This window comes from Cetorhinus maximus, chromosome 5 (assembly GCF_964194155.1).
Source record: "Cetorhinus maximus chromosome 5, sCetMax3.hap1.1, whole genome shotgun sequence".
Taxonomy (NCBI): Eukaryota; Metazoa; Chordata; class Chondrichthyes; order Lamniformes; family Cetorhinidae; genus Cetorhinus; species Cetorhinus maximus.
Window position 1 is genome coordinate 141,133,889 of NC_135883.1, and position 21,879 is coordinate 141,155,767.

The following is a 21,879-nucleotide window of genomic DNA, read 5'->3' on the forward strand; positions in this document are numbered from 1 at the left end:
GTACAGGACATAACTGGGCAATTTTCCCCATAGCCGAGTAGATGCCAGTGTTGTTGTTATACTGAAACAGCTTGGCAAGGAGCGCGGCAAGTTCTGGAGCACAAGTCTTCAGTACTATTGCTGGAATATTGTCAGGGCCCGTAGCCTTTGCACCATCCAATGCCTTCAGCCATTTTTTGATATCATGTGGAGTGAATTGAATTGACTGAAGACTGGCATCTGTGATGTTGGGGACACCCGGAGGAGGCTGAGATGGATCATCCGCTTGGCACTTCTGGCTGAAGATTGTAGCAAATGCTTCAGCCTTATCTTTTGCACTGATGTGCTGGTGTCCCCCATCATTGAAGATGGGGATATTTGTGGAGCCTCCTCCTCCAGTGAGTTGTTTAATTCTCCACCACCATTCACAACTGAATGTGGCAGGACTGCAGAACTTAGATATGATTTATTGGTTATGGGATTGCTTAGCTCCATCTATCACTTGCTGCTTATGCTGTTTGGCATGTAAGTAGTCGTGTGTTATAGCTTCAGCAGGTTGACACCACATTTTTAGGTATGCCTGGTGCTGCTTCTGGCATGATCTCCTGCACTCTTCATTGAACCAGGGTTGATCCCCTGGCTTTATGGTAATGGTACAGTGGGGGATATGCCAGGCCATGAGGTTACAGATTGTGTCTGAGTATAATTCTGGTGCTGCTGATAGCCCACAGTGCCTCATGGATGCCCAATCTTGAGTTGCTACATCTGTTCGAAATCTATCCTATTTAGCAGAGTGGTAGAGCCGCACAACACGATGGAGGGTATCCTCAATGTGAAGGTGGGACTTTGTCTCCACAACGACTGTGCGGTGGTCACTCTTTCCGATACTGTCATGGACAGATACATCTGCAACACCTTTGGTAAGGATGAGGTCAAGCATGTTTTTCCCTCTTGGTTCCCTCACCACCTGCTGCAGACCCAGTCTAGTAGCTATGTCCTTTAGGGCTCACCAGCTTGGTCAGTAGTGGTGCTACCGAGCCACTCTTGGTGGATGTTGAAGTTCCCCACCCAGAGTACATTCTGTGCCTTTGTGCAGTGCTTCCTCCAAGTGGTGGTCAACATGGAGGAGCACTGATTCATCAGCTGAGGGGGGGTTTCCTTGCCCATATTTGACCTGATGAGGAATCAATATTGAGGACTCCCAGGGCATCTCCCTCCCAGGTCCTGCCGGTGGGACAGGATAGGACAACACCGGGATGGTGATGGTGGTGTCTGGGACATTACCTGTAAGATATGATTCCATGAGGATGACTATGTCAGGCTGTTGCTTGACTAGTCTGTGAGACAGCTCTCCCAAGTTTGATGGGAGAAATGTTAGTAAGGAGGACTTTGCAGGGTCGACAGGTGAATATGCCAGGTGGTCCGTCCAGTTTCATTCCTTTTTTGAGTCTTTGTAACATTTTGATACACCTGAGTCAACCACATTGCTGTGGGTCTGGAGTCACATATAGGCCAGACCACATAAGGATGACAGATTTCCTTCCCTAAAGGGCATTAGTTTTTTTTTTAGAGTTTTTAACAACCTGTTTCATGGTTGTAATTTTAATTCCAGGTTTTTTATTGAATTCAAATTTCACCATCTGCAGTGGTGGGATTTGAACCCAGGTCCCCAGAGCATTACCCTGGGTCTCTAGATTACTAGTCCAGCGACAATACCATTACGCCATCACTTGCCATAGAGGGAGTGCAACGAAGGTTCACCAGACTAATTCCTGATGCCAGGATTGTCATATGAGGAGAGATTTGCTGACTAGGCCTGTCTTCACTGGAGTTTAGAAGAACGAGAGGGGTTTTCATTGTAATGTATCAAGTTCTGACAGGAATGAACAGACTGAATGCAAGGATGATGTTTCCTCTGGCTGGGGATCTAGAACAAGGGGTCACAGTCTCAGGATACGGGGTAGGCCATTTAGAACTGAGATGAGGAGAAACTGCTTCACTCAGAAGGTGGTGAACCTGTGGAATTCTGTGGAGGTCAAGTAACTGAGTATATTTAAGAAAGAAATAGATTTCTGGACTCTAAAGTTGTCAAGGAGTATGGGGAGAGAGCGGGAGTATGGTGTTGAGAGAGAGGATCAGCCATGATCACATTGAATGGCGGAGCAGGCTCGAAGGGCCGAATGACCTACTCCTGCTCCTATTTTCTATGCAAATTGATGGTCAGTCCAGAGAAGTGGAAAACAACCTCTACCCTTCCCGCCAATACGAATTCTCCCTGTTTTGGAAGGAAACTGCACTATCCAGGGTCCACATCAACAGGAATTCTGCCTCTCTTCCTGGGCCCAGTGCTACACTACCTGTTCTCACGCCAACAGGAATTCTACCTCTCCTCAGGGAAAACACAATACATGGTGCCTTTATTTGGTGTTATCAAACAAGGTGGTTCCCGGAATCCTATTTTATACCTAATTCTGGCATTTTAAAAATTCTTCCACAGGATGTGGGAGTCGCTGGATAGGCCAGCATTTTTATTGCCCATCCATAATTGCTCTTGAGAAGGTGAGCTACCTTCTTGAACTGCTGCAGTTGATGTGGTGTATGCACACCCACAGTGTTGTTAGGGAGGGAATTCCAGGATTTTGACCCAACCATCAACCCACCTTAATCCAAAGTTGTTATTAACAGCCAATTGGTCAATAATGTTGTAAGGGTTAAGTTCATTGGATCTATCCATCTGTGCACATTGCCTTAAACATGAAGACAATGGAGTACTTCATTATGTGTTCCTTTTCACAATACTGGACAGACTCCTCATTCATTAGGCCCAGGCTAGTTAAGGACAGTGTATTCCAATAGGGACCTTGCTGGAATAATGCAGATGCTTCCCCCAGGCACTCTCACAGCATGTTTAAAATATAGACAGGAATATTAGTACAAAAACAGAAATAAATAGAATCTGATAAAAGCAAAATACTGCAGATGCTGGAAATCTGAAACAAAACAACTCTGAAGAAGGGTCAAACGGATTCGAAACGTTAACTCTACTTCTCTCTCCACAGATGCTGCTAGACCTGAGTTTTTCCAGCATTTTCTGTTTTTGTAAATGGAATCCGACCCTTATTAACTGCCTGATTAATTGCTTACTCTTCAATTTCAGAGTAATTGAGGTACTTCTTCTAATCTGTTGCTGGTCAGTTGCTACTTCACAATACTAATGGTTAGGGTACGAAAATGTTGCATGGGTTGGCAACAGGTGTTCAAATCACAAAATGGCTTCTTTTAGATAAGGTGTTAATACAAAATGGTGGCTTGGCCTTGTTAGCCTGTTGCAGAATACAGCTTCTAAAAATGGTCAAGTTAAGCAGGAAAAATAAATCCTACTAAAACAAAATCTAAAATCTAGGCCAGCTCACAGTATATTCCCTCAAAAGGGAAATGGAGGGAGTATGAAAATGGATTGGCAGCCAACTTAAAAGGGAATCCTGTTTTCTATAGGCATATAAATAGCAGAAAGGTGGGAAAAGGAGTGGGGCTGAGTAGGGACCAAAAAGGGCATTTGTGCATGGAGGCAGGGATATAGCTAAGATATTAAATGAATACTTTGCATGTCTTTACCAAGGAAGATGATGCTATCCAGGCCATGGTGATATAGGAGGTAATTCAGACCCTAGAAGGATTTAAAATTGATAAGGAGGTGGTACTGCATAGGCTGTCTGTATTTAAAGTTGATAAGGGACCGGATGACATGCATCCAAGTTTACTGAGGGAAATGAGAGTGGAAATTGTGGAGGTACAGCCATAATCTTTCTGTCTTCCATAGACTCAGGGGTGGTGCCAGACAACAGGAGAATTGCAATCGTTACACCCTTGTTCAAAAAAGGGTGTAACGATAAGCCCAGCAATTAGGCCAGTCAGTTTGGTGGTGGGGAAACTACTAGAAACAATAATTCGGGACTAATTTAATAGTCACATGGACAAATGCGGGTTAATTAAGGAAAGCCAGCATAGATTACTTAAGGGAAAATCTGGAATTTTTTGAAGAGGTAACAGAGAGTTGATGAGGGCGATGCTGTTGATGTGATGTACATGGACTTCCAAAAGGCATTTGATATAGTGCCGCACAACAGACTTGTGAGCAAAGTTATAGCTCATGGAATAAAAGGGACAGGAGCAACATGGATACAAAATGGCTTAGAGACAGGAAACAGAGAGTAGTGATTAATGTATGTTTTTCAGGTTGGAGAAATGTTTGTAGCGGAGTTCCCCAGGGGTCAGCATTGGGACCCTTGCTTTTCCGGATATATTAACGACCTAGACCTTAGTGTACAGGGCACAATATCAAAGTCTGCAGATGATATGGTTCAGCCTCAGCTGGAGTATTGCGTCTAGTTCTGGGTGCCACACTTTAGTAAGGATGTAAAGGCATTAGGGAGATGCAGAGGAGATTCATGAGAATGGCTACAGGGATGAGGAATTTCAGTTATGAAGATAGATTGGTGAAGTTGGAGAAAAGAATGCTGAGAAGAGATTTGATAACGGTATTCAAAATCATGAGGATTCTGTACAGAGTAGATAGGGAGAAACTGTTCCAACTTGTGAAAGGATTGAGAACAAGAGTGCTCAGATCTAAAGTAATTGGCAAAAGAAGTAAAAGTGATATGAGAAAATACTTTTTCACACATCAAGTAGTTAAGGTTTGGAATGCACTGCCTGAGAGTGTGGTGGAGGCAGGTTCAATTGAAGTATCCAAAGGGGAATCAGACTGTTATCTGAAAATGAAGAACATGCAGAGTTATGGGGAGAAGGTGGGAGAATGGCACCAGGCGAATTGCTCATTCTGAGACCAGTGCAGACATGTTGAGCTGATTGGCCTCCTTCTGCGCTGTGACAATTTTGTAATTCAATTGAGATTCTCCACGTGATGAGGAAGTTGATGGCTATGGGCCCTAACAACACTTTGACTATAGTACTGAAGACTTGTGCTCCAGAACTAGTCGCGCCCTTAGCCAAGCTATTCCAGTACAGCTAAAACACTGGCATCTACCGACAATGTGAAAACTTCCGAGGTATAGCTTGTCCACAAAAAGGACAAATCCAATACAGCAAATTACCTCCCCATAAGTCTGTACTCAATTATCAGAAACCTGATGGAAGGTATTGATGACAGTGCTATCAAGCAGCACTTACACAGCAATAACCTACTCACTTATGCTCAGTTTGAGTTCTGTCAGGACCATTGAGCTCCTGACCTCATCACAGCCTAGGTCCAAATATGAACAAAAGAGTTGGATTCCAGAGATGAGGTGAGAGAGACTGTCCTTAGCATCAAGGTGGCATTTGATTGATTATGGCACCAAGGAGCCCGAGCAAAATTGAAGTCAATAGGAATCAGGCTGTCCACTAGTTGGAGTCAAACCTAGCACAAAGCAAGACGATTATGGTCGTTGAAGGCCAATCATCTCAGCTCCGGAAAATCCCTGCAGGAGTCCCTCTAGGCCCAATGATCTTCAAATGCCTCAACGATAAGCTTCCCTTCAACATAAGCTCAGAAGAGGGGATGTTCACTGATAATTGCACAGTGTTCAGTACCACTTGCTGCATATGGACTGCTTCAGCATCTGAGGAGTTGCAAGACCTGACAAAATTCAAGCTTCAGCTGGGGTAAGTGTCAAGTAACATTCATGCCACACAAGTGCCAGGCAATGAGCATCTCTAACAAGAGAGAATCTAACCACTTCCCCATTAACATTCAACAGCATTACCATTGCTGAATTCCCCACCATCACTCTGCTTGGGGGTTACCATTGACCAGAAACTGAACTGGAATAGCCATATAAAAATTATGGCCGCAAGAGCACGTCAGAGACTGGGGGTTCTGCAGCGAGTAATTCATCTCCTGACTCCCACAGCTTGTCTACCATTGACAAGGCACAAGTCAGGAAGTGTGATGGAATACTCTTCACTTGCCTGGATGTCAACAGCTCCAACAAAACTCATCACCATCCAAGACAAAGCAGCCCAATTGACTGACACCCCATCCACCACCTTAAACATTCACCCATTGCACCACTGGTGCACAGTGGCAGCAGTGTATATTGTCCACAAGATGTATTGCAGCAACTCACCAAGGCTTCTTCAACAGCAGCTTTCAAACCCACCTCTACCACTCAGAACGACAAGGGCAACATCTGCATGGAAATGCCAGCACCTACAAGTTCCACAATGCCCTGACTCAGAACTATATTGCCGTTCTTCGCTGTCGCTGGAATTCCTTTCCTAAAAGCACTGTGGGTGTACCTACACCATATGGACTGTAGTGATACAAAAAGGTAATTCACCATCATCTTCTCCAGGGCAATTAGGGATGGGCAATAAATGCTGCCTGTGCCAGCAATGCTCATATCCCAATAACTCAAAAAAAACTCCCTGCGTTTTTATATTAACAGTTTTAAAAAGTAAATTGCTTGACATTTTGCAACTGATTCACTCTGCTGTTAGGAATCTCTTTGCATTCAAAGGTTGCATGTCCTTTAAAACAAACCAATCTTTAAGTAACAGAGAGAAGGCAAAGACATTTTAATCACCTCTGCTGCACATTTTGCCTGGCAAAATGCTGGATCTGTAATGCAGCCGACCACTTCAAGCTGTAAACACTGAGACGGAGCCATGCTGAAGGGAGAAATTGTAAACAGACATGCAGTTTCCATGGAGAAGGTCAAAGTCCTGTACAGAGAAACTGAATAGGGGAGGCTATTTTCAAACTGACTACAGGAGAGCTAAAGTTTCAAGGCAGATTCGACACAAAAACCTGCCAGCATTTATGATTAGAGGAAAGACCATTACAAAAGAATCAACTCAAGGGTATCAACTGGGATGTTCATGGATGATACAGCTAGGTGTCATTTGTGATCAGATTCTGGGTTTTCCCTCCTTCCTTTCTTTCTATATAAAAGAAAAATGTCTGTTTGTTGGCAAACTCCTCCAAAGTCCTTGGGCCAACCTCAACAAAACTTGGTGGGATAATGCCTTGGACCAAGGGATATGTCTTAGAGAAGTTGACATCGAACCGCCCCAACTTTGGCCTCCTAGCAGAGGATCTGGCAGCCCTGCCTACACTGTCTTCCTGCTGACATTGTAACTCAGACGTGCTTTAACCAACCTCAAACATACATCCCAAGGAAGAATGTGATAAATCCCCAAATTTCTTTAATATTTCATTTGTTTTACAGCCAATTAAGTAAAAATCGGGCACTCTCCATTCCAGATGCTCCCTGCCGAAAAAACATAAATGTGGATGTTGGAGAAAGAAGAATCAGGCTTGCCTGGAATTACTTTCACAGTCAAACCTTCCGCACTTGTTGCCATGACTCATAAATGAATAGCAAAACTTTGAATTGCAGAATTTTACAGCACAGGAGATTGCTTAATCCATGAAGCACATGCCGTAATCTTGGTAATTTACTTAGCAGCTTTTCTCTGCCCTTTCTCATTTTGTCTAATAATTAATCACTTACCTTTCAAAGATTACTGATTTTTATTCCACTACTCCATTTTTTTATTCCATTCCATGTCAAAACAACACTAACTAAAGAATACTTTCCTTCCTCTTTTCAATAAGGTCCCAGAAGCAAATCGTTCTAGTGGAATTTACAAGAACTTATGGATGAATAAAGTCCCTGTAGTCCATCTTAATTCATCAATCTAGAAAGATCCTACAACTTCTCAGTTCTGTGTCTAATTGTTAAAGTATTTCAGGGATTTACTTCAATACTCCAATGAATTAGTGTCTCTGACCTACTCTCATGTTTTAATTTGAAGCAATTTTCTGGATTTTCATTTCTCAAACAATTTACTATCATATACCTGTATAATGTCACATCCCTTTTAAAGGCCAAAAAGCCCAAGGTTCTCCGGTTTTCCCAGACCTTTGATGTGAGAAAATCAGTCTTGTGGCTCTTCCCTGCATGACTTCAGTACTAGAAAGTCTTGCTTCTTAGCAAACAGAATGGGACACTACCCAAGGTGAAGCCTGACCAGCACATTGTACACTAGGTGTCCTTCACTGAAGTTTTGCTGAACAGACGGAATAATAGAAATAACTCTACTGCACAACATACCCCTCCAATCCATTTGCTTTAATTTTCCACACAATTCTTTGAATTTAGACAGGAAATACTGGAAAAACTCAGCAGGTCTGACAGCATCTGTGGAGAAAGAAAGAGTTAACATTTAGAGTCTGTATGACTCTTCTTCAGAGCAGGGTCATACAGACTTGAAACGTTAACTCTGTTTCTCTCTCCACAAGTGTTGTCAGATCTGCTAAGCTTTTCCAGCATTTTCAATTATTATTCCAGATTTCCAGCATCCAACAGCTCTGACTCCAAGCACTGAATCTCCACATTCTTCTCAAAGCTTGGCAGGGATCCTGTTTAGCAGTGTATTTTGCTGTTTTTCTCCCAATCTTGCTGCTATCCTGGTCCAAAATGGTTAGTTCATGATGGAGACTGTTAAACATCACTATACTTAGTAATTTAGTTGCACCCTGGCAAGCAGGCTACACCCATAGTACAGATGGATAGGACAAAAAGAGGATATACATCCATTAAAAAATACTGTTTGCAATAATTTGTACTTCAAATTTTAACTTTGTAAGATCTTTATTCTCAATAAATTGAGAAAGTTTACCTCAAAACTATTAGATATAATTAAATATAGATTGTCACAGAATACTGCCTTTTTAGCCTTTGGGACTGAACTTCAAATTTACTCTGCACTGATGGGGTGAAGAATAATTTATTCTTTAATCCCTTACAGTTGCGGTTCCGCTATTCCAAACAAAAACCTGTATGAGTATTCTGCAAATAGGTGCAGGAAACATTAAATAAATATAAAAGTCACTCACATTTTCCAGAGGTTGGCACTGACAATTTTTAAAAACCTATTTTTAAAATCTTAAGTAAAATAGCTTATTCCATTTTAATTATGGTGATCTTACAGAGAAAAAAATACCCATAGCTAATCTGTATTTTGGGTGGAACTGGCTGAAAGATGTAATCCTTGGCTCTTTTTGAACAGTGAAATGAGATGGTTAACTTCTACATGGAAACGGCAGAATGGAAACTCAGTTCAACAACTTGAGGTTAGAGGCACCTCAATAAAAATGGCACTCCTTCAGTGCATTGAATAAAATATTTCAGGAGGTGGAAAAATGACATAACATTTCGAGAAGAAAAATTTAAAGTACTGCATATGGGTACATACACTAACGAAGAGCAGCAATCAACAAAGCTAACAGAATGTTGGAATACATGGATAAAACAGTTGAATAAAAGGTAAGAAGGCACTCAGTACAACGCATACCTCTGCCACACTGTGTTAATTCAACATTATTACAATTACACAACTCTCCTTTGAAGCTTTTCCCTGCCTGGTTGATTCCCTGTAACTACAAAGCTGAAAAAAGGAAATATTTTATTAAGAGATTCCATATCGCTGAGGTTTCAATCCAATCCACATCCAGCAACCTGCTCTGAAAACTCTGCTCACGTTTTGACAGCTGTGACAAATTGCATTACAACAGCCGAGATAATCCACAACATTCTGAAACAATCAACAACATTCTAAACAAAATAACCCACAGAATTCTAAAAAAAATGTCAATTCGCCCTATCTCCTTAACAGATCCTTTAAAAGATTCCAAGATCCAAATCTGGATCTTCGCCAAAAACTATTCAGTTCTTCCTTGGGCCATACTCTGTGTACCAAGTTTAATGCTCAAAATAAAAGTGTAAAATTTAATCACATGTGACTTCCTTCAGACTCAGATGAAGCCAGGAGCCTATGTCTGTAAAGGAGGCTGGGCTTTCATCTATTGTACCACCCTTGCATTGTTCCATTACTACCTGTCACAGAAAATATGTCTCCTTCAAAGACACTTACTGGGAACTGAAAATGTGTACGAATAACAACACTATATAATTCTTACAAACATAAAATATTCTGCAAGTTTTGTGCTAATATAAAATATATATTTTACACTCTTGGGATGTGGCAATCAGAACTGTTAATTTTCCACATACTAACAAATTGAAGCCCATCATATGCTTAAGCAAAAAATCAAAAGTGTATGCAATGCTTAAAGCAAGAAGTGAATTTATTTGTAAAATATGAACTCTTTTTAAAAAGAGAAATAATAAAAAGTGTAATTTTAATTACCTCCACTACTACATCTGAAGCTTAAAAATAGAGGGAGGGAGAAGAAAGATTCAACTTGAGAGGTACTGTATCATAAAATATACCTTAAAGTTGCAAGGAAAATATTTTTAACTTAATGTTATTCCTGAGCTTGTAAAGGAGTCTTTTTTTTAATGTTCAGTTTCTAAAGCAGAAGTTAGGCACATTATTATACAACAGCTACCTTGCATTGTGATCTATGAATCATTTAGACATAATATGAGTTTCAAATATAAGCATAGATGAGCATTCTAATATTTAAAAAAACAGCAAAAACGTGCTGATATCGTCAATTCAAATTAAAATACTACAAAGCACAGCAGCAATTAGGAAGGGAACAGCAAAGAGTTAATTTTGCTGTAAAGCTTTCAAGTTTAAGCTCGGTTAAGAAAAGGCACAAGAGAACATGGACAGATTTAAACTGAGCGCCTTCAGAATTATCTGGGTGTTTGAACATTTGTGTTGATCTGACAAAAAGTGAAAGAGCATTTTTCAACAAAAACACTAACTTAAAAATGTTAAATGTGGGTACTAACCAATAATCTTCAACCTATAGCTCAAGTATATGCAAATCATTTCACTCCTCCCTCCCATTTCCTTTTGAGGTGAGGAGGTAGAGGGGAAAGAAAATCTAGCATAATATTTTGCAAGACTCAACAAAACCTCTGCAGAGAATGGAAAGCATCAAAGAAGTAAAAGCAAAGAGGAGAAAATAATCTGGAATAAATCAACCTTTAAATGTATTCTTAAAATAAACAAATTGAAATTTAAATATAATCTCTGAAGACTGTAAGAATCTCAGATTATGGGGTAACTTCTTTGTTACATAATCATTAAAAGGTATTTCATTTCCAGTAAAAAGTTTCAATTACATTTATTGATTTGCCTAGCTCTGCGTGACTAAATTAGTGGTATAGAGGTAAGAAACGCTGTCTGCTTGCAATTGGAATGTTTGATCTGCAATTTGCTCTTCTTGCATTTGCTGTGAAGCTCGGTTCACAGAGATTGTTTGAGTTGATGGTTCAGGAACATGTACAGATCGATTCCGTTGGAGATGTTGAGCTGCTTCTTGGTTCAAATGAACTGGCTGAGTGGACCCCTGTCCAAGACTAATAGGCTGTGGTCTTCCTTGTGCTATTTGCAGTTGCTGAGCTTGATCCTGGAGGTGCTCCATTGCCTCTTTTGTCAATGTGATCACATGCATCTGCTCCGGCTGTCCTGGACATTGCTGGTTTTCCACCATGCCTATGGCCTGGATGTGGTCTGTTTGGCCAGGCTGAGCTACCAGAGTCAAATTCTGCATGTGCTCTCCTTGCTGAGTCAACAGAGCCAAGTTTGAAGCCTGGTCCTCTGGGAGACTCTGTGACCCCTCTGCTGAAATAATGCTGATGCTCTGTCCGTGGTTAGGTATGAAATTAATGTTATGAACATCATTTGTCACCACTAGCTGTATCTGTTGTTCACCTGCAGCAGGAAGCTGGTACTGCTGCAGTTGCAAGATGGTTTTCACCTCCTCTGTACCCCCATCACCTGGAACATTAATAATCCCATGGGTTTTCCTCTCCTTGCTGTGAATCTTCATATGGGACCTAAGGTTGTCAGCACGAGTGAATCGCTGATTACAAGTTGGACATACAAAGGGCTTGTTTCCAGTGTGCATGGCATCATGACGTCTCTTTGCACTAGGATCAGCAAAGGATTTTCCACAGATTGTGCAGGTAAAGGGTTTTTCTCCCCTAAAATTAAATAAATATTATATGTTAATTTCCACATGTAAAATTTGAGAAATAACATTATTTCCTTTTAGGTAAGAATAACAATAAATTCCCAATTAAGTAGTAGATATTCAGACCTGAGAGAAGTATGCAATGGTAATGCCCCAAAGGTCGGTATTAGGGTCACTGTTCTTTTTGATATATATTAATATCCTCGACTTGGATATACAGGGTATAATTTTAAAGTTTGCAGATGACACAAAACTCAGAAAAGTAGTAAACACTGGGCTAAATTTTCCGCCCGTTGGGGGGGAAGTTGAAGTGCGGGCACGCACAGAAGAGCTATACGCTCCCGCTGTGCGAGCGGTGGGGGGGGGGATCCAAAAACAGAGAGTGCGCATGAAAGAGCGCACTCATCTCCCTGAGGCTAAGTGCTGCCTCAGGGAGATCGGCTCAAAATGTAAAAAACCTAAAAATAGAAAAGTAAAATTTCCCTAACATGTCCCCTCATGTGACAATGTCATATGAGCTGGGACATGTCCATAATTTTCACAAAAACTTTATTAAAATTGTTAAAAACCTACATGAAACCTCATCCTGCCCATGGATGAGGTTTCATGCTTTTTCTAGTTCGCACCGGGGCTCCTGGTCTGCCCGCCAACCTTAAGGTTGGATGGGCAAGTCCTTTAATTACTTAATTGACTTTGTCAATGGCCTCAATTGGCCATTGACAGGTCAGCGGGTGCGCAACTGATTTCGCTGCGCCGCCTTCCTGAAAATTTAAATGGGGCGCGGTGAAGTCGGGAGTTCCCCCCTGACGTCACCGCGCGTTATTTTACGTGTCGACGAGTGGGCCCCGCCCCTGCTCGCCAGCGCGTAAAATCCTGCCCACTGAGAACAATAGTAGCAAACTTCAAGAGGAAGCAGAATACTGAAATGGGCAGACACATGGCAGATGAAATGTAATGCAAGGAAGTGTAAAGTGATGCATCCTGGAAGGAAGGATGAGGAGAGGCAATATAAACTCCATGAGAACTCCATTAGAGAACAGAGAACTGTGAGTGAAAATACAGGAATGTTCTAAAGTGGCAGGACAAGTTAAGAAGATGGTTAAAAATACCATAAGGGCTCCTTGGCTTTATCAACAGAGGCATAGAGAAAAAAAGGAAGAAGTTAAGCTAAATTGATAAATCATTAATCACACCTCAGATAGGTCCAATAATGGGCACCACATACTAGGAGGGATGTCAAGGCCTTGCAGGAGTTGCAGAGGAGATTTACTAGAATGGTACCAGGAATAAAGGACTTCAATTACATGGACAGACTAGAGAAGTTATGATTGTTCCACTTAGAATAGGCAAAGTTAAAAAGAAATTCAGTGGAGGGGTTCAAAATCATGAAGGTTTCAATACAGTAAATAAAGTGTTTCAGTAGCTGAAGGGTCAGTTACTGGAGGATATCAATTTAATTGGCAAAATTGGCAAAAGAACCAGAGCAAAGATGAGAATTTTTTTTAAGCAGAGAATTATGACGATATGGAATGGACTGTCTGAGAGGATGGTGGCAGCAGAGTTAACAACAACTTATAGCTATATAGTACATTTAATGCAGATAAACACCCCTAGGTGCTTCACAGGAGTGTTATTTGACACCAAGTCACATAAGGAGTTACTGGAGAAGATAAGCAAAACCTGAGTTAAAGTGGTAGGTTTTAAGGAGAGCCTTAAAGCAGGAGAGGTAGAGAGGCAGAGGGGAAATTCTAGTGTTTATGGCTTTGACAGCTGAAGGCAGATGATTAAAATCAAGAATAATCAAGAGGGCAGGATTAGAGCAGTGCAGATATTGGAGTGTAATAGGGCTAGAGGAGATTACAAAGATAGAGGGGAACAAGAGAGTGGAGAGATTTAAAAATAAGGGTGAATTTTAAATTCAAGGTATTGCATAACCAGGAGCCTTAGGTCAGCAAGCCACAGGGGTGATGCATGAATGCGATTTGGTGTGAGTTAGGACATGGGCAGCAGAGTTTTGATGATTTCAAGTTTACAGAGGGTTGAATGTGGTTGAATGTGAATGAGTTTGACCAGGAGTGTCTTGAAATAGTCAAGTCTAGAGGTAACAAAGGCATGAATAAGGGTTTTCAGCAGCAGATGAGCTGAGGCAGAGGCAGAGTCAGGTGATTCAATAATAACATTCAGAAGTTAATTGGATAAATAGTTGAAATGGAAAAAAAATTGCAAGGCAATGGAAAAGGGCAGGAGAATGGAATTAATTTAATAGCTCTTTCAAAGAGCAGGCACAATGGGCCGAAATGCATCCTTCTGTTCCATATAATTCTATGAGATTCAAGTTTATTGATGAAACTAAGATAGAAAAGATGGTAAACAGTGTTTCTGAGAGCAGGAAGCTGTAAAGGGACATAGGCATATTAAGTGAGTGGGTAAAACTATGGCAAATAGAGTTCAATGTGGCCAGGTGTGAGTCAAACATTTTGGATCAAAGGAAAACAAACTGTGAATAACTAGGTACTGTAGAGAAGCAAAAAGATTTTGGAGTCTGGATGCACAAATCACTGAAAGCTAGTGCACAGGTATGAAAATAAAAAAAGGCTCACAGAATGTTGGACTTCATCTTAAAAGGGCTGGAAAACCACTGGGAGGAAATTATCATTCTGTTGTAAACAGAACAGATCCCATCTGACATACAGTGTTCCTTTTTGGGCACCACAACTCAGGAAAGATATTTTGGGTTTGGAACAGATGCAGAGCAGGTTCATCAATGAAACCAGGGCTTTCAGAGTTAAATAATGAGGGCAGGCACTTAAACTTGGCTTGTATCCCCTTAAATAGAATCTGATAGTGTAGAAACCAAGAAACTATGTCTTCAGTTGGGGAATCAAGAACAGAGGGACATAATCTTCAAGTCAGGGGAAGGTTATTCAAGAGTAAAATCAGGAAGAATTATTCCACACAAATGGGTAATAGAAATCTGGTGCTCTCGTCAAAAAGGCTGAACGTAGAACAATTGGGGCTTTCAAGATTGAGACAGATTTTCATTAGGTAAGGGTATCAAGATCTAGAACAAATCTCTCAACCAACACAACCAAAAGCAGATTACTTGTGCATTTGCTACCCTGCTGTTTGTGGAATCTTTCTGTTCACCGATTGTCTACCATTTTTCCCTACATTACAACAGTGACTAGGCTTCAAAGGGGCTTCATGGCTGTAAAGCAATTTGGAATGTCCCGAGATCATGAAAGGTGCTATAGAAATGAAAATTCTTTTTGTAAATAAAATTTCTCTTTCGTCAACAGATAAAGTCAAAAATACACTTCCAGTTATATGTAAATATAGACAACAGATTAGTCCACTACAATTATGCTATTTTATATTCAAATTAATATGTGCAATGTTACCACTGTGAAATCATATACCTGTGGATCCTTATGTGCGTCTGCAGGGTATTCTTTGCAGTAAAACATTTACCACAAATCTCACACGTAAATGGTTTCTCACCTGAAAAACCAAAGGTAAGTGAGCATTATTGCCACAGTCGGTTACCATGCCTATATATTTTTTCTGACAGACGTTGCACTGAAACGTTAACCCATGTTTAATGCTGAAGGGCTTTTGATGTATTTCCAGCATCTGTAGTTTGTTTCAGGAGTGCCTTTTGGTCTCAGCATTTTTAAAATAACATTTTTGTGCTCACCAAAACATTGGTGCTAGTAGCAGGAAATGGCATTTGTCCACCAGTGTTAGCATCAAGTACATCTGGTTTAGTGCAGCATGGGGTAAATATGGACTAAAGCCTCTGCTACAGTCACAATAAGAGGGTAAGAATTCTTATTTGACTTCTTGTTTAACTCGCTCACATCTTTGGTGGTTTGTTGTTCCTTGCTTGCCAAATCCTAAACGACTGTCTTTGCTCATATACTCATCCGTTTCCTTCCAAGTGCTATTGTCACCCCATTCTCAAGAAAAAACACCCTCGATACTCTTTCCTTGTCGGCTATCAATCCATATCTAACCTTATAATTTTTCTCCAAGGTTCTTAATTGTTCATTGGTCACTTCTCTCAAAAATACCTAGTTTACACTTTTCTTAGAGGACCAAAAAACAGCCCAAGTAAAAGTCAGTAATGTCATCTCTTGTGACTGCAGCCATGTTGTGCCTTTGCCCCTTGTTCTCCTTGATCTCCATGCCATTGTTTGATTCTCAACCACTCCTTCCACCTCTGTATCAATTGTACTTCTATTGTCCACCTCCTTTGGATCACTCTTGTTTTGTTCCATCTATTTGGTCCTAACAGAGCCAGCATATCTTTAGCAATAGTGTGCACTCGCACCTCGCCACAGTAATCTTCTAAGTACTCCAAGATTCCACTTTGGAGCCCTTCTTTTCATTACCTACCTGCTGCCTCAGAGAAATCATCCACAGGAACGTGCTCACTTTTCAAGCATACACTATCAACAACCAGAGCTATCTCTCTGACATCAGCCTGAATCCTGCAACCACCTCTATCTTTCCAAACTGTCTATATGACAAGTCATAGATCAGACAGAACAATCTCCAAACTGTGGTGAAACAAAAGCCAGCTATCTTGGCTCCAGACATAAACTCTGTACTATTTCACCCAACTCTGTCCCCATGCTTGGCTGCTTGTACAGGTAGAACTAGATGGTACCTAATCCTGTTGTCCTATTTTTTCAAGTTTCAAACTCCATATCCTATTCATCACTGGTTTCTCACATGTTCACCATATTTTATCTGAAAATGTGTTCCTGTGCCATACATCTTTCACATTGCAAGTTACCTGTGTGTGTTCTCAGATGTTTCTTCAGCTGAGCAGCATCCATGAATTTACGACGGCAATGCACACATTCAGGCATAGATTGACCTAGCAAAATATAGAATCATAGAATAGAATCATAGAAATTTTACGGCACAGAAAGAGGACACTTGGACCATTGTGTCTGCGCCGGCCAGAAAATGAGCCACCCAGCCTAATCCCACTTGACAGCGTTTGGTCCTTAGCCCTACAGATTATGGCACTTGGGGTGCATATCCAGACACGTTTCAAATGTGTTGAGGGTTTCTGCCTCTGCTACCCTTTCAGGCACTGAGTTCCAGATCCCCACAACTCTCTGGGCAAAAAAAATCTTCCCTGATCTCCCTTTCTACCAATCATTTTAAATCTATTCTCCCTAGTCACTGACCTCTCTGCAAAAGTAAATAGGCTCTTCTCATCCATTCTATCCAGGCCCCTCACAATTTTGTACATCTCAATCAAATCTCCCCTCAGCCTCCTCTGTTCCAAGGAGAACAACCCCAGTCTATCCAATCTTTCCTCATGGCTGTGATTTTCCGTCCAGGCAACATCCTCGTAAATCTCCTCTGTACTCTCTCTAGTGCAACTACATCCTTTCTGAGGTGTCAGCTGTGGCTCAGTTCATAGCACCCTCGCCTTTGAATCAGAAGGTTGTGGGTTCATGTCCCACTCCCGGAAACCAAGAACTGTGAATGTACTCGAAAGAGTTACAATCTGTGACTGTTGATAACTCGAAAGAGTTACATCCTTTCTGTAATGAGGTTATCAGAACCATACACAGTACTCAAGATGTGGCCTAATTAATGTTTTATATAACCTTCCTGCTCTCATGTTCTGTGCCTCAGCTAATAAAGGAAAGGATTCGGTATGCCTTCTTAACCACCTATCTATCTGTCCTGCTACCTTCAGAGATCTGTGGACATTCACTCCAAGATCCCTTACTTCCTCCACACCTCTTAATTTCCTCCCATTTATTGTGTAACCCTTTTCCTTGTCTGACCTCCCCAAATGCATCACCTCACATTTCTCCCATAACGTATTATGGGAAAACATTTAACACTATAACACCAAGGCATTTTGTGAAACTATTTCTGTGTATATGATTTGTTTTGAGGTCCAGCTGAAAATAACTGATTATCTTTACTAGTTTGTCAATCAGTATATAAAAAAAGGTAAGGTAGAAATAACTGTAGATACTGCTGCCTTATGAATGCCAGTGAAACTATATCAAATAATTCCCTGAGGATATATGTGCACAAATCATTGAAGGTGGCTGGGCAGGTTGAGAAAGCAGTTAATAAGGCATACAGGATCCTGAGCTTTATACATAAAGGTATGGAGTGCAAAAGTAAAGAAGTTATGTGAACCTTAGTAAAACATTGGTTTGGCCTCAACCGGAGTATTATGTCTGATTCTGGGCACAACACTTTTGGAAGGACGTGAAGACATTAAAGGATGCATAAAAGATCCACAAGAATGGTCCTAGGGATGAGGGACTTCAGTTATGTGGATAGACTGGAGAAGCTGGGGTTGTTTGCTTTAAAGAGAGGGTTGAGAGGAGGTTTGATAGAGGTGTCCAAAATCATAAGGGGTCTGGACAGAATATATAGGGGGAAACTATTCACGTTGGCAGAAGGATCTGTTAATTGTATAAATTATGGTTAAGGATATACAGGTGAGGGCATTCATTAGATGATTACTTGAGCACATATAAAGAGACACTTATTGACACTGGTGGTGGTTGTAGAGTTAGAGGTTATACATTTGTTATAAAGCTGAGTAAAGATTGACTTCTGATTTTGTCCTTGAGCTGGCTGTCAGGAGTTTAGCAGGGCTGAGAACAAGAGCACACTGATTTAAGGTGAATGGCAAAAGAGCTAATGGTGGGTGACATGAGGAAAAGCTTTTTTCTGCAGCGAGTGGTTAGTATCTGGAATGTGGTGTTTGAGACTGTGATGGAGGCAGTTTCAACTGTAGCTTTCAAAAGGCAATTGGGTAATTATCTGAAGAGAAAAAGTTTGCAGGGCTGCAAGGAAAAGGCAAGAAAAGGGACTAGCTGAGTTGCTCTTGCAGAAAGCTGGCACAGACACGACAGGCCTAATGGGCTCCTTCTGTCCTATAACCATTCCAAGATTCTATGAAATAACTTCCTTTACTAAACTTTAATGAAGGTATTAACTCAAATGGTTAAATGTATTGAGAATTCATACATTGATTCACCAACAGTAATTTCTACCCAATAAAGAGCATCTCATCAAGGGTTGTAATTATGGTTTATAACTACCTACAGCACAGCTGCTGAGATCTCTGTAATGACCTCAGGGTTTCTGGCAAAACCTGGGGTTATTCCAGGTCAGTAACCAGCATACGCATATTTAAGATAGCCAGGGAATGAGAAGAATTTTTCTTGATGACATTGCTTGATCTTATGATATGGGGAATGGCAAAGAAAAGGAAAACCAACTTGAAAAGTAAGCAAAACACCCAAACATAAGAATATTGCAGTATAGAATAACAAGTGTACTTAAAGGAAGTGAATGTACGAACCTACTAGGCTCAGAGCATAGCTCCTTTCTGAAGAGTAATAAGGGATCAAACTTAATTAATCAATTATATGGAGAGTCTTCACCTTTATTTTAAAATCTTACATGACCTCGCCATTCTCTATCTCTGTAACCTCCTCCAGTCCTTACAGCCCCCTGAGATCTCTGTACTTCTCCAATTCTGGCCACTTGCACATGTCCTATTTTCATTACTCCACTACTGGCGACCGTGTCTTCAGCTGCCTAGGCTTAAATTCTGAAATCCCTCCCTAAGTCTTTCTGGCTCTCTACTCTCGATCGTCCTTTAACATTTGCCTTAAAATCTGCCTCTTGTCCAAGCTTTTGGTCATCTACATTAATAGCTCTATGTGGCTCCTTTATCTGCTAAATTTTGTTTGATAAAGTTCCTGTGCCGTGGGAAATTTTGGAACACTTGCATTTATATAGCACCTTTCATGATCTCAGGACATCCCACAACGAATTTTTTTAAGTGTGGTGTAGGAAAAATGATAGTTATTTGCACACAGCAAGCTCCCACAAACAGCAATGTGATAATCACCAGTCTGAGGGATAAATACAGGCCAGAACCCTGGGTTAACAGTGCTCTTCAAAATACTGAATCTATGGAATCTTTTATGTCCACCTGAGAGGGCAAACGGGGACATGGATCAATGCCTCATCTGAATTACTCACCTCCAACAGCGTTGCACTCCCTCAGTACTGCACCACAGCATCATTCTAGATTTTGGTGCTCAAGTTTCTGGAGTGGGACTTGAATGTATGACCTTCTGACTCAAAGGTGAGTGTGCTACCAACTGGGCCTTAGCTGACACTGTATACTATGTTAAAGACACTACATAAATACAAGCTGCTGTTGTTGAGAAGAAAATACTTGGGATACTCCCAAGGCAGTTATCCAATTTAGAGGTTATCAAAACCATAAGAGCACTATTTCAGCCATTGATACTGGTTATATTGTGGTATTTTTGATAACAACAGTACTCAGCGCAGTTTTGTTTTGGAATTCTAACAAGCTGGGGTACATGTTATATTTCTGAGACTGATAATTAAAACAAATATGCAGTACATTATACCTGTATGCACTCTGTAATGGCTCTTCAGTTGTCTCCTCTGAGTAAAAAACTTTCCACACTGGTCACAGTTAAAAGCTTTCTTTCCTTAAAATGAAAATTCATTTTTAGCAAAGATTTTCTGGAGAGATATACATAAAAAACTGCCCGTTCAATAGATGCATAAATGCAGGAATTATACTGCATATTATTATACAGTACTATTATATATCGACAACATTTAAAAATAAATTAAAAGGTGCTGACTGTTTAGTCAATGGCAACACAAATGGAGAGCAGCGTTTGTTCCACACTGATGTGTGCCTAATGTTGATAATCACTTCAAATTGCAGAGGTCTGTGTCAGGAAACTTGTCTGACTTCATATTACCACAGATTATTGATATTTCTGAACATTGTAAACCATTAATCAACATTGTGGATGCAAGAATCTTGTCAAAACACCTTATTCTCAACAAAGGTTTTCTTCAAACATACACGTTAATAATTTATGTCATTCTCTTATTGAGAAGCAGGACAGGCAAACTTCTTTGACCAATGGTGATCTATAGCTGGTGCAATGTAAAGGGCCTGGGAGGAGGGGGAAAAATAGCATATGATAAAGGTGTGTCTTCATGTGAAGTTTTCCTCACCTCAAAGGAGCAAACATCTTCCACATGGATTATGTAGGGAACTTAATGTTGAAGCTGATGAAATGTCACAGAGCTGAAACGTTAACTCTGCTCCTGACTACGTTTCAAACTTCCTGCTTTTATTTTAGGTTTCTAGCATCCACAGTACCATACTTTTGTATCATTGTTTAATATTGTTCTGTACTCTACATTTTTCAAAGCTTTTATTTGAGATCACTCTCATAGATAGATTACAACATCTGTGCTTTGCAATGCATCTCCACTTGCATTACTATTTAGGTACATGCTTGTTAAGATTCCCAGAATTGATAAACAGATACACTGTCTATTAATTATCTTAAACTACTGGAATTATCCTTGGTCTTCCTTCAGTCTTTATTAAGTGAAAGCGAATCAAGACAGACCTTGTTCTAGATTTAAACTATGGAGCAACTTAACGGAGCAATGAATGAATGAAGTTGTACAGTACACATCCCATTAGCACTTTGATATAATTATCAAAATTGTAAGTTGTAATTGTAAGCAACCACATTCAAAAATAACTATATCTGTTATAAATATGAAAGCCAATCTCAAAGACTGCATATATTCAAACTTAATATCTCGGTGGGTGCTGATGCAGGCGGTGGGGAGAAGCGTCCGATTTTCCAGCACACATATCAATCTAACTGAGTTAGTAGAAGTGGATTTTTAAACTGTAGGCATTGTATTTGAATTCAAGAAATAGCCACCAGACCAGACAAGACAGAACTACTTCACTTTCCTCATACATGCAATATGTGAACCCACTGAGCATCAATACATCACACTACCTACTTAGCGCAATGATCAAAATGTAACATAAAGTTATAAAACATCAC

The 21,879-nt window shown here is 40.5% G+C and overlaps 2 protein-coding genes across 7 annotated transcripts in view; both read right to left on the bottom strand.

The window, feature by feature from the left end:
• ppil6 (peptidylprolyl isomerase (cyclophilin)-like 6) overlaps positions 1-6,741 on the bottom strand; it is a 32,554-nt gene extending 25,813 nt beyond the window's left edge. For both annotated transcript variants that reach the window (XM_078542570.1, XM_078542569.1), the window contains exon 1: positions 6,564-6,741. In XM_078542570.1, the coding sequence (XP_078398696.1) occupies positions 6,564-6,686 (123 nt within the window). In that variant the 5' untranslated portion in view covers positions 6,687-6,741. The remainder of the gene's footprint in view (positions 1-6,563) is intronic.
• A 2,463-nt stretch (positions 6,742-9,204) lies between these two features.
• Positions 9,205-21,879, bottom strand: part of zbtb24 (zinc finger and BTB domain containing 24) — a 33,702-nt gene continuing 21,027 nt past the window's right edge. For all 5 annotated transcript variants that reach the window (XM_078542566.1, XM_078542563.1, XM_078542564.1 and 2 more), the window contains exons 4-7: positions 20,392-20,475; positions 16,740-16,823; positions 15,358-15,439; positions 9,205-11,948 (exon numbers count right to left, since the gene is read on the bottom strand). In XM_078542566.1, the coding sequence (XP_078398692.1) occupies positions 11,099-11,948; positions 15,358-15,439; positions 16,740-16,823; positions 20,392-20,475 (1,100 nt within the window). In that variant the 3' untranslated portion in view covers positions 9,205-11,098. The remainder of the gene's footprint in view (positions 11,949-15,357; positions 15,440-16,739; positions 16,824-20,391; positions 20,476-21,879) is intronic.